The following is a 14448-nucleotide window of genomic DNA, read 5'->3' as shown; positions in this document are numbered from 1 at the left end:
TCAAGTAATAACTAACATAAGTATAGTAATTTAAAATGGTAGCACTCTTTCTTGAAAGATCTTGTATATGTGTTACATACTATATATATATACACAAGGTAATACCCCGAGTTATGTAAGTAATGTAGACCATAGACTTTACGTAAGTAGAATTTGTAAATTGCTTAAGTGTAACTATGTAATTAATAAATCAATTATATATATCATACTAACCTTATGAAGCTTTGCAAATATTTGTAACATACCACAAATCTTTTCGGTCCACTTTAGGCCCTTCAGGATCAAATGGACATCAAAAGAGCGCCAGGAGTGTATAAAATTGTGCTCAAGGATGACAGATTTGTACATATTAGATCTACAAGATAATCGCTCAAACAATGCCTCTGTGAGCATAAAACTGATATTGAAAAGAAGAAAAACACTATCATCTTAGCGATATATGCTAGTGAAAATGGCATTAAACCCGAATTACAACAGGCAACTGTGATCCGGCAAACTCATCATATACACCAACTTAAGAATTTGGAGGCATTAGAAATTTTTAAAGCAGAATGCCAAGACCTTTCAATCAATTTTAAAGACAAAAAACAACTATTGAGGGCATGGCAGGCTATGTATGACCCAATGTTATAACCACCAACACAGGTGCACATTGTTAAGAATTTAAAATTTAAAAAGAAAATTTGAAAGGCAATTAGAACACATCAGAAATGGAATAGAACGAAATCGCACCAAAAAAGGTTCTCTCTAATAGAACTCCACCTGAAGAAGGTCCTAAGGTGGATCAAAAACATTTGTGGTACATTAAAAATATTTGCAAAGCTTCATAAACTTCTTTAGTGTGATATATATATATATATATATATATATATATATATTTATTTGTCAATGCTTTGTTCATAAAATGGATTTTAATAAATCAATACCATATTTATTAGTATATGTGTATTGTTTTGCTGCTCAACCTTCACTGAGTACTGTAAAAGAATCTTGTTTACAAGAAAGAGTGCCCAGTACGCTTGCATGCATGCTTGCAATTAGACTGAAAAGTAAAGGATTAGCAGAGCAATAAAGTAATAAATTGATACAATGCAAAAGAAAGGAAGAGAGAGAGAGAGAACGAACAAACAAATGTTTGAAATAGAATTATTCTTTGTAAAATTACTCTAATCAGATTTTTTTCCAATTTTTGAGATTTACATTTTATGTAACTGCAAACTTATGTAAGTCGTGTGTTACGTAACTTGGGGTATTACTGTATACACACACAACTTAATAAATTAGAACCAATAGAAGATTGTAGGTGCCCTATAATTTTTGTGCTAGTAATTATTAGTTCTAATTTTATTATTTTTATAGAGAGCTTGCTCCTACACCATTGGGCTGCAATTTGAAAAAAATGTAGTCCCATTAATTACTATCGTCCGTCCATCCATCTTTCGTTAATCTCAAGAACCAAGTTAAACAGATAAAATCAGAGACCAGATATGGAAACCTTAAGGGCAGGGGGCACCTGATTAACTATATATAAGGTTCTAATGCAAACTGGAAGTCACGTTATTTCAATTCAAAACTTTTCCACTGAAAGCAGTTAATGGATGACCAGCACAACTCTATTGTAAAGGAAAACGTACAGGGACAAGCTAATACTAATTTTGACAGTCACTGAGCATTAGCAAAAAGGTACTTTTTGAACTTTTTAAAACTTTCATACCTCCTACTGAGTACTGCACATAATTCAGTCAATACATGTAAAACAATATATAATTTACACAGTTTTTCATAATGAATTTTGAAATTTTCATATTACACTGATACATTTAATTCATAACTTATATTAAAAAGAATGCTAACATAATGATATATTATTTGTTTTATTATACTTATGCTACTACAACTTAAAAAATAGTAGTAACAGAATACTGTTAAAATCATAAAATTATTTATTTATTTCTATCTTAACTTATCAATTGTAATATACCAAATATTAGAACACAAAATATATATAAAAATTTTAATTTATTAAATTTAATAATAATAGTAATAATAACTCTCCCATGGTCACCACCTGGTCGTGGTGGAAGAGTCCAGTAATTTTACTGAACCATAGAGCAATGCAGGCTGGAGCACAAGCTCCTGGTAGGGACAACCATGCCAGTAAGGTCTATGGGGAGAAATGAAGCTAAGAGTGACCACACCCACATTCTGTAGAGATAGTTATCATGGTAGTAACCAGATCAAAGTGTGATACCAGCTCGGAGATCGCCCAGGTTAACAAGGTCCGTGTTCGTGGGTTAGGCAGAGGCTCACATTTGAAAAATAGGCCACAGTCTCCCTTGGTTACCGGTGGCGAAAGCAGCACCAACCCAAGCATGGCTACTGCAATGCCCTCAACAGATGTGAGGAACCAACCCAGCCTTGGTGTTTCTGTGGCAATGCATCCACAGACCACAAAGGCTGGAAAACCATGCCAACGGATAAAATGGACAATAGAAATGAACAAGTTTATCATCCGTACTTACTACACCATCACGAAACTCGAAACAAACATGACAGCATACAGACAACTACACCATAGATTCACACAACAATATCCTCACCTCACTGTCACCAAACGAAGGGTTGTTGATCAAAAAAGAACAATTATACACTACAACCTTATCCCACAAACAACACTCGAACTTATCAAACAACCAAACAACAAGTTGCTGATCAAATACATCAACAGACAGAAACATCTAACATTAATGAAGATCACGTAATCTGTCAGGATAATCCAGCAACAAGCATTGATAATAACACACATACAACAACTACCACTAATGATACTACAGAGACTTCCTCATCCATCACTGATAACATAAACAAAGGTTTATCTTGAGGAAACTGTGTTTTATGTTTTCTTTCTTGCGAAGACACAATGCATTGACAGTAGATTTAAAACACTGGGCAAATTTTCATCCTTTATTCGGTTGGCCCAACCAAATAAAGGATGAAAATTTGCCCAGTGTTTTAAATCTACTGTCACTGCATTGTGTCTTCGCAAGAAAGAAAAAAAAAACCAACCGAATAAAAGATGAAAATTTGCCCAGTGTTTTAAATCTACTGTCACTGCATTGTGTCTTCGCAAGAAAGACAAAGGTTTAGTTAATACGCTCTCACTTATATTTCAGGAAACACTCACTAAATATACAGGTACAGATCCCACACAACGATCACGAATACCAAAAATCAACACGTCAAAGGTAGTAGGAAAAACACTAAATTATGTAAACACTCACTTACTACCAACACTACATTCATTCAATTTCTACACTCTCAGACATTCATACATTAGTTTATGCTGGGGCAATCACAGTAGTGACACACCATGGACTGAAAATACAATTGCAGACAGATACACACAAAACACAGTTCTATCACAAGCCTGCCTGGCAGAGAAGAATAGAAACACAAATAAATGACATTAGACAGCAATTAGGCAGGCTGACACAATACACTAAAAATAACATAACACCCAAATTAAAGAAACAACTCAAAAACATTTTCAAGAAAATCAAAACACACACAAAACACGAACATCACAACATACATATTACAGAATACATCGACACACTAAAACAAAACTTGCAGTCAAAGCACGTACATTCAAACGATACAAAACATGTTCACTACGAAAACAACAAAATAAATTATTCACAAACAATGAAAAACTCTTCTACAGACAAATCAGTACCAAAACAAACACTGATACACAGCACAGTAGCACACCAACAGAAGAAAAAGTCGCAACTTATTGGTCTTCGCTTTGGTCCAGTGCTGTTATGCACAATGCTGATGCAGGCTGGATCGAGGAGGAGAACAAAAACTTGCATAACATACAAACTATGCCCTGTGCTGAAATAAACGTACACGACATCTGCTACGCTGTTAACAGAACACACAACTGGAAGACACCTGGTGTAGACAACATTCACAATTTCTGGTACAAAAAATTTACATCACTGCACCAGGAACTAGCTAAACACCTAACACACATCATCATCATCAATCCACAAGACATGCCAAAATTTCTTACTCAGGGCATCACCTACATGAAACCTAATAACAACAATACCACAGACCCCACACAATACAGACCAATTACATGTCTTCCAACACTCTACAAAGTATTTACATCCTGTATCACAAACAAAATATACAAACATGTTGAAGAACACGACATTCTTACAGAACAACAAAAAGGCTGCCGTAGAAATCACAAGGGATGCAAAGAACAGTTACTCATAGATTCAGTCATTCTACGGCAAGCACACAAACAACACAGAAACATACACATGGCATATATAGACTACAGAAAAGCATTCGACAGTGTTCCGCACAGTTGGCTGCAACATATTCTACACATGTACAAAATACATCCATCACTCATTGCATTCTTTCAAAACACTATGCAGCACTGGAGAACAACACTACATCTCAGGGTTAGTAACACTTCCATACAAACAAACCAAATATTCATTAGGCGAGGAATTTTTCAAGGAGATTCCTTGAGTCCTCTCTGATTTTGCTTCGCCCTGAATCCATTATCCAACATGTTAAACAACACGCAATATGGTTACAATATCAGACATAAAAAACAACACAGTTTACACTGTCACATCTCATGTACATGGATGACATAAAACTTTATGCATCCACACAAAAACAACTTCATCAACTCCTACAAATCACACATTCATAGGACATACCACACCAAGGACATACAAATGGAATTTGGCCTAGATAAATGCAAAACACTTCACATAGAAAAAGGAATCCTGAAGAAAGAAGATTTTGCGCTTGGAAATGGAGACGTTATTGAATCCATGGAAGAGGGCGAGTTCTACAAGTATTTAGGATTCCAACAGGCCAAACTAACAGAACATGCACAAATAAAGCAAAGATTAATTAAAGAATACCAAAGTAGGTTAAATGCTATTCTCAGAACAGAGTTAAATGCAAAACACATAGTTAAAGCAATAAACACATATGTCATCCCAGTACTCACTTATTCTTTTGGAGTTATATATTGGACTCACACAGATCTTGAGCAACTCCAAAGGAAAACAAGAACTACACTTACTAAGCATAAACAACATCATCTTAAATCCGCCACAGAAAGATTAACCCTTCCACGTAAAGATGGCGGACGTGGCCTGATTGACATAGTTAACCTTCACTACAAACAAATACAGTCACTGCGAGAGTTTTTCTACAAAAAACAAGAAACATCACAATTACATAAAGCAGTAACTCTAGCAGACTCGAATAACACACCATTAAACTTACACTCACATCATATGGACACAACACAACATATAAAAAGCATAGACACCATTAAGCAATCGTGGGCTCGAAAGGCACTCCATGGCAGGCATCCTTATGATCTAGCCCAGGATTTTGTTGACAAAACTGTGTCAAACAGCTGGTTAGCACGGGGATGCCTCTTTGGGGAGACGAAAGGATTCATGATCGCCATACAGGATCAGGTCATAAATACTAAAAACTACAGAAAACACATACTCAAAGATACAACACTCACAAATGACACATGCAGAAAATGTCACGTCATGCCAGAAACTATACAACACTCACAATATACAAAACCATTCTAAACACTCACAATATACAAAACGCATGCACTGAAAAAGTCAGCAAGTACACAGAACTTGCCTAGGAAATAAGGCATCTGTGGAGGATGGATAGGGTGCTTATTGTACAGTACCTGTCATTCTCTCCTCTGCAGGTGTGATACCACACACACTACACAAAAGCCTGGGCACATTACAATTGAATAGAAACACATACATTACACTACAGAAGGCCACTATATTGAATACATGTCATATTGTGAGGAAATTCCTAAATACAGACACACACACTGATACACTTCTTTAATTTTTGTTTTGGTCATTATCCGTTGGCTTTAGTCCAGCATAGTACACAGCCACCGGTGTTAATTGAGTATATCTCACTTAACCCAACATAATAATAATAATACATAAATTGAACTATAGAATATATTCTGCAAATATTAGACATTTTCATTGAAACTTACCGTATGCAATATATCTGATGTTGAATATTTTTCAAGTACTTCCCTCGAAGGTGAAGTTAGGTCTGATGAGAGAATATCCAACAAATCATTTAATTTCCTCCTTTCTTCATCTTTTACTCCATTACCTAGCATATTATCATCTTCAGAACTGCAAGAATCGTGCTGTTTATCAGAAAAGCTCCAGCTGTGAACTATATCACTGTTAGTAAATTTCTGGTTTTTGTGCACATGAACTTTTCTCTCTTCCCTCTGAACGTGACATTTTTCTCTTCTTATTTTTCTCTCGTCGTTACAGCATAATAAATTACATGTCTTAGTTTGTTTTCTTGCACGATCCAATTTTAATTTGACATTAGAATTTTCCAATATTTCCAAATTGTTGCAACTTTGAATTTCTGTCCTTTTATTGACCGTATCATTGTATTCATTACAATATATAAACTGTTTGTTGTCATTACAATGATTATTATCATTATTATTTGAGTGACAATTTCTGACATAACTTTTATCTACATTACCATTTCCTTCAAATCTGAAAGTTTTAGATTGGTTTATAAAAGACACATGATTTGAATTTATTCTATCAATAGTTTCATTACTATTGCTAAATGAAATATTTGAGTTTTCAGTGAATAATGAATTTGAAGGAACTGAATTCAGATTTTCTTTAGAACTAACAGGCATATGTACAGAATTACTATTATTGATGTTACTTGATTCTTTGTTTTGTGAAATAAGTTTCGTGTTTTGCAGTTGCCACTTATTCTTTGGCAATTGAACTTCAAAAGAATTTAAATTACTGTTTGGAGGTGAATTATTATTTATATGAGAATTTGTTACCGCATTTAAATGAGTTGTTGTCTGTGTCATAATTGGGACTGAATCATTGTTCTTTTGAAATTGATTTTGAATAAAAATTTCCTGTTGTGTCTTATGATTTCCAGTTCTACATGGATTATTATATTCCTTGCTTAAATCTGTCATATTACCAAGTGATTGTGGCAAATTAAATGCTCCATTAGAAAGGTCTGTAGCTATATTATTTGATACTGTTTGTGACTGAGGAACAGTTTGAGGTAACAAAAATTGGGTTTTAACTGCTGGCTCTGAATTGTCAACAAGATTAACAGGTGAAACAGAAAATGGAACCAATTTCATTGGCACTACTTTGTTTCCAACAAGAACATTCAACATTAATGATTTATCTTTATTTGGGGTATCAGAATGTGTGCTATTTTTTAATTTCACGTGATTTTCTTGAGTATCTGATACGGTAACATTTAAAATCTGAAAATTTTGATTATTGGTATTTTCAGTCTTTTGTACATTTGAAACTTGTAATAATTCTGTAGTTTGGTTATTCGATAGTATATCTTTACAATCTATTTCATATAAGACTGGACTCACTTTCGCATTTTCATTCTTTACAAAAATATGAGAATTATTTTTAACTGTTACTTTATTGTTTTCTATTCTGTACTGATGTGATGTACATTTGCCATCTTGACCAAACTGCGTGTCTGCTTTTTCTGTCAACAGAGATTTACTTAAGGGATCTGAATTTTTTCTTGAGGTAATAAGATCATTTTTGTTATTGCTCAAACAACCTCCAGTAAATACAGATTCTAACTTTTGTGATGTAGGAACAACGGACCTAACAAAATCTTTAACTTTTGTGTTATTACTACTTTGGTCTTTACTAAATGAATATTTTTCATATAAGGAGGAATAATTATTTTCTAATAAACTAATTAATGTTTTATTTTGTTGTAATCTACTTTTTCTGTTGTTTTGAGGTATACAAACTTTCTTAGAAATCAAATTTCTGCTATCACCACAGTCTGATTTCCGTTTTATCTTTTGTTTATTTTCTTCAAAAGGATAAGAAGAATCCCACAACTCATTTCCTGTAATTGAAACAGCTGAATCTTTATATCTTGCAGGCAATCTAATTAATCTCTTACTTCTAGTGGCCTGCGTCTGTTCTAATTTTTTAGAAATTCTTGACTTTTCACATGGAATGTATTTATTATTCGACTTTGTTAAAATTTCCTTTTTCTCAACAAAATTTTTATTTTCAGATTTGGACTTTGATAAATGCATATTTTTAGTCTGATTACCACACTGTAAAATGGTTTGTGGATTCTTACAGATATTTAAGGTTTCTGAGGTAATCAAAGTTTTTATGGCTTCTTCAGCAAATGACTCTTCTATTATTGGAAATGATTCTTGTACTTTTTCACTGTATATACAATTAGCTTCTACATTTGCTTTATTCAAAAATTGCACTACTTTCTTATAATCATCGATTTCATTATTCCATAATGTTTGTTGAATTAAAAGTAATTTATTATTCAATAATGATATTACTGCTTTATCATTTGATTTTAAAATATCATCTTCAGTGATATCACTATAATTACTTTTTAATTTCTGTATAGTCTTTGTACAAGTTTGTGTGTTATCGTGTACCATAGCTGACTCTCTAACTCTTGTCTGCTTTAAAGTAGACTTACCGTTAACTTTATTTTTATAGCTGATATTACTTTTTGCATCTTTCTGTTTTATATTACAGTTTGAGGAAATTTCAGACTTTTGCAATAACGTTATCTTCTCATTAGGAATTTCTGATGTAATTTGATCTTTGTTCTGTTCAGTAATTTTTTTATTAATTCCCATCCTTGCAACTTTATAACTACTCATATTTTCTTTATTTGAATATCTCATTTCTGATGGCAATGATTCGTCAGACTTCCTCAGAGAACCCACTGATAAAATTGGTGAATTCTCCGGAATAGATAATATATTTGGATTATATTGTGTTAACATGTTAATACTGAGTTTTGATCTTGTTTTTAAGAAATCATCTAATATATTACTCATGAATGCTGACCTAGAAGATTTACTAACAGTCTGTTTTAAAGTTTTTTCAATATTACTTTTGGTTTCGGTAGGAGTTTTTGTATCCTTGAATACACTTGTCTCTTCGGATTTACCTGTTGAACAATTTTGTATATAATGTGGTTCATTTTGTCCATTTAATTTTGAGATCTTGACCTTTTTATCTTCCTGTAAGGTTTCATTGTTTATATCAGACAATGGGTTTAATTCTTGATCACTGGTTAAATCTTTATGCATTAAATGTTCCCAAGAAATGTAACTTGGAGGTGGAGGACAAGGTTCCTGTACAAACAATTTATTTCTCCAGCCTTTAATTCTAGTAATATCATTTGTCTTAGTTGGAACAATAGCTCCTTTTGTCTTCTGATTTTCACATTCATTACAATTGTTGTTATTACTATCTGAATGTAAACTATGGTTGGTCTTCACAAATCTTTGTAAATTTTGTTCAGAAACAAAACTAAAAAATTCAACACCATCTATTATATCAATTTCAGGATCATTAATTTCATTAACTGTGTTAGTAGAATAATTAAAATAATTATAGAATTCTTCTCCACAATGCATTAATGATTCTTTATCTGGGTTCTTTGTAGGAGATTCAGATTTAATCCTTTCTAAAAGTACAACAGGTTGAAATTTTGGACTACTTTGCAATCTTTGATTTTTGTTCTCAGAATTAATGTCTGAATTACAGGAATTAATGTTTGAAGTACCACTAGTTCTTGCACTACTTAAAAAATTTAATTCTTTACAACACCTAGCTCTTGGAAATGATTTACGTGCTTTCCTTGAGAATTTATTAATATAACGATAATCACTTTTTTCTCTGAAAGAAAAACAATCACTGGTGTGTGACCATTGATTTTCATTATGAGATGACGACGACGATGATGGTAAAGCTTTATGGGATACAGTAACATTATAAAATGAATTTGAATTGGGTAAATGTTGCTTACACTGACAATTAGATGTGTAATCGTCATTAAATACTACAAGCGGATGTTCGTTTTCAGATGTAAATGGAATTAAAGTAGGCATTTGGGGAGAACTAGGAGAACATTCTTCAATGTTGTCATCATCATAAGTAATTAAAATTGGCATTTGTCTTTCTCCAAGTGATTTAGGTGATGGATCACTGCTATCCAAAATAAGTTTAAAACCAGCCTTATCTTCAGTTTTATTTTTTGTTTTTTTAGTTAGTGAATTTTCTGATAATTTAACATCACAGTTTTGCATTAGTGATTTGTTTTCAGAAAAATTTTCAAATATTTTGCTGCAAGTTTCTTCAAATGATGATGATGTAGATTGTATTAGATTCAATTCAAATGCTTTTGTGCAAGAATAATTATGGTCTTCAGAATCTTTTTCATGGCTACATCTCTGTTGAATTCCCTTCCTTCTCTTTCTTTTATTTTTATGTTTAAATGGAAATTTGTGATGGCTCGAATAAAATGATTTTTTTCTTTTGATAAAATATTTTCTTTTGACAATATTTTTAATATTACTTTCCTTTTTTCTTAGACAATAATGTGACTTATAATTTGAAACTCTTGTTTTATTTTCTTGCACAAGTTTCTCACAACTGAGTTTTGGCGATAAATAAGATTCTTCCTTGATTTCATACTTATAATTTTCTGGAAAATTCTGAATGTGATTATCATAATTTTCTTCTAGTTTAAAATTATTTACATTATTATCTTTAAGAGGAGTTAATTTCACAACAGTTGCTCTGTTTAAAGTATCTTTCATTGGCATTGAACAGTTACTTGATATATGTTGATCTTCATGATTTATTTGAAATAACTCCTGCCAATTATTTACATCAATTAACGAAGAAGTGGTTTCGTTTTCTTCCGAGTTCTCTTCAACACTTTTTATTGTTAGTTTGTCATATAAATTTTCGTTTTTGTTAGAATCAATTTTATCTATGCACATAATTGTATCACGACTACATTCATTATCAAAAATATCACATGTGTTATCGTCATTTATTACTGAATCTTCAGAATCAGAAGATAAACGAAGAAAATGCAAACTATTTTCAGAACATGTGCCATCGCTTCTGCAAGACTGAGTTTCAGTGCTAGGACATTCTACATCAATATTGGATGTCCAGTTTTCTAGCACTAATGATTTCTGATAACTTTCAGATGGAATATCATTCATGTTGGTATTTGTAATGCGTTCCGATACATCTGCCGACAGAATGTCATGACAATGTGAATGATTATCATCTGTGTTATATTCATTTCTTCCAGATAATTCTGAAAGTTCTGTTGTCACTATCACTTTTGCATTCATAAAATATTCAATATGATACACAAGGAGAAACACAATCCAACAAGAATAATATGTCCATTTTCAACAGTAATTAAATACAAACAACTATCGTGTTGAATATATATCCATTTCTATCAAAACTTTTTCTTCTGTAGTTTTGCATACTTTGTTTTCACAACAAAAACCTGAGGAGAAAAAAAAATTATTTGAGAATTAATTAATATTTTAAAAATTATTACTCAAATATATTTCAGGGATTAACCAATAGTTTCTATTTTAATTTTATCAAGAGGTATTCTTTAGTCTATCCCAAAGTTTATGGCTAAGTTAAACAAATTTTCTTGAATAGAGTAACAAACTATTTGAAATAATTTATTAAATTAATTTTATACATAATTTACACTTTAAACTTTTAACAAAAAAACAAAAATATAAATAATGAACTGTGTTTAGACACTTTACAAGAGATTTTTTTTAAGATACCAAATAATGCTTTAGTGGAGTTAAAACTAAATTAAACAGTACGAGTACCAGTATTTTGAACCAGCTGCATATCTACAGATACTCTAAAATACTTATATTTGATTAAATACAAACAAAACCTTTTCATTTGTATTTAATTAATTACCCCAATAATTTGTGAAGAACATAGTTACAATACCTATATTTGTTCATTTAAACTCCATTAAAGCATAGTTTGATTTTTTTTATTCATAAGAGTATAGTTAGTTCTAAAGTTCTGCTATTAAAATATATTCTCACTATGTGAGTATTAAAAATGAGCATTTATTCATGATCATAAATGGATCAGCTGGGTCTGCAATGGAGCTGTTAAATGACAAGGAACAAAGCAGAACATAAATGACCAGATTACCATGAAAATTTAAAATGATTTAGACTCAAACCCAAGTCTCTTAGCATGGTTAGAATACACTTTAGCTACTTCAACCAACTACTTATTTACTGTTATTTTTAAATTTAAGTTGAAACAAGAAATTCTGAAAGGTTTATTCAACTTTCAAATCCTCTGCTACTTTTACTATATACCGTATATCTCGGCTGATAAGATGATAGTTGAACCATAAAAATGGCCCCGAAAATCCGGGGTCGTCTTATAGGACAGATACAAAAAAATTAGATTGAAATTTATATAAATTAAAACCATTATAAAAAGACAGACAAACCGTAATTATTTACTAAAAGAGAGTAGGGTATGTGCACAGAATAGAATAGCCCATAGAATGTTTTTGTGAATAGTTATGGTCATTACCCAAATGCCCGAATTAGTGCGAATGTTTGCAAAAACCGCCAGATGCAAGAATATAAAATTTGTTCATTCGAAAAATTACAAATAGGACATAATTCCATATACGCTATACAGTATTATTATTCAGATAATGATTGCTGATTTAAACTAAATTCATAGGCCGTTGATAGTTTGGGGGTCGTCTTATAGGACAGATATATGCTAAAACTATAAAACTTCCTTGAAAATTTACACGTCGTCTTATCCGCCAAGATATATGGTAATTTAAATTCTTCAGCCATTAACTTTGAAGAGAACTTAATTACAGCATCTCATTAAGTACAATAGTATTAGAAATTTTTATGCAAAACACTTATAAAAATTTTAAAAAATTTTTATTTATAACTAATAATATCCTTATAATATATACAAGTAAAAAAGAAATAAATAATACAAAGTAGAAGTTTAAATATGCACTGAAATGTTTTTCATGTGTTAAAGTATTTAAAACATTTCAATATGTATGTGTACACATTATATGAATGACAATATTAAGAATTTAAACTGCATAAAAATATAAAAATATAATAAATTCATGCCATTAAACTGAACTCAAGAATTTAAAATGTTGAAATACGGTGACCTCTCGATTGTATAACTCTAAAGGGACCAATGGTAAAAGTCATATAAGTGAGAGAGTTGTACAAAAGAGATTGACCAACTTGAATGAAAAATGTTAAAAATATAACTGTAATTTACCCCTTTCAGATTGATTAAGGTGGCAGTTAAAAGCATTATTTCTTTTAAATTCAAAATACAAAGTTAAATCTGGCAAAGTAGCTACCTATTTCACCCAGAAATTATCCAAGTTTTGCTGCAAAAATGGGCCTGCGGGGCCAAAGTACAGTAGTGTATTTTTCTTTATGTTAAAATCTCCATTAGGGTGCAACTATGCAGACGCAAATTTAGAGCAAGCGAGAGGTTGCGAGCGATTTAGTTCTCGCAAAGGAAAACCATGCACAAGCAAGAAGCGAGAAATAACGCTGGCGAGAGCGAATTTCTGGTTCTCACACATATCTGACAGGTTTTGATATTTATCGCGTCTTGCCTCTTCTCCCCACATATTCTCGCTCGCTCGGAAAATTCGCTCGCCCGCGTCTGCATAGTTGCACCCTAAGGGTAGAAACTGGAAGTACAGAGATTTTGGAAATTTCATTGGCCATCCAAAGGGTACTTTTGACATAGTCATATAGAATACATATCAGGGAAGGTCAATTCATTTATATGCATATTTTTCAAATTTTGACAATTGTGGCCTGACACAAAATTCATATCAAAGTTATTAGTCAATACATATCTGGCAACAGTTTACTAGAATGCAACAATACTCTGGACATACATGACAATGGTTGCTAAAGGATTATGACATTACCACTTGTTTTATATAAATGTATAGCCAGCAGCCATTCTCTTTCTAAAAACAGATATTATGTCCAGTATGATAATTCTCTCTGCTTTCTTATCTTCCTGATCACCTGTTTGACCTATGGCAAAAAGTGACCCTACTCTGTTCTTGTGACTGATACAATCACAATGATAAAGTGAAAGAAAAATACATTAGTCTAAACCATTTGTAGGGGTGTAGAACTGAGAGTTGTTCAAATGAGAGATTTTAGACGTTATCTCCCATAGGATAGGCTTCAGCCAGAACAAGTGAAAAAATCTCATAACTGAGAGAGTTGATTAAATGAGGTGTATAAGTGAGAGGCCTGTAGTTAATTTTGTGATAAATTTTATTACAAAATTACTCATACTATTGACTTGAGGTATTATATTATGACAAATCTATCAAAACTGATAGAGTTATGACTAGAGATCATATTTTGTATCCACAAAAAGTTGAAAAAGTAGCAGTAAA

The 14448-nt window shown here is 32.0% G+C and overlaps 1 protein-coding gene across 1 annotated transcript in view; it reads right to left on the bottom strand.

Annotated features, from left to right (window-relative positions):
* Positions 1-14448, bottom strand: part of LOC136981933 (putative uncharacterized protein DDB_G0282133) — a 67027-nt gene that overhangs the window by 26109 nt on the left and 26470 nt on the right. Inside the window, exon 2 of the mRNA XM_067278335.1 lies at positions 6101-11469. Within this exon, the coding sequence (XP_067134436.1) occupies positions 6101-11305 (5205 nt within the window). The 5' untranslated portion in view covers positions 11306-11469. The remainder of the gene's footprint in view (positions 1-6100; positions 11470-14448) is intronic.

This window comes from Centruroides vittatus, unplaced genomic scaffold (assembly GCF_030686945.1).
Source record: "Centruroides vittatus isolate TY-2023 unplaced genomic scaffold, ASM3068694v2 contig_799, whole genome shotgun sequence".
Classification (NCBI taxonomy): Eukaryota; Metazoa; Arthropoda; class Arachnida; order Scorpiones; family Buthidae; genus Centruroides; species Centruroides vittatus.
This window is presented reverse-complemented; position numbering and strand designations above follow the sequence as displayed.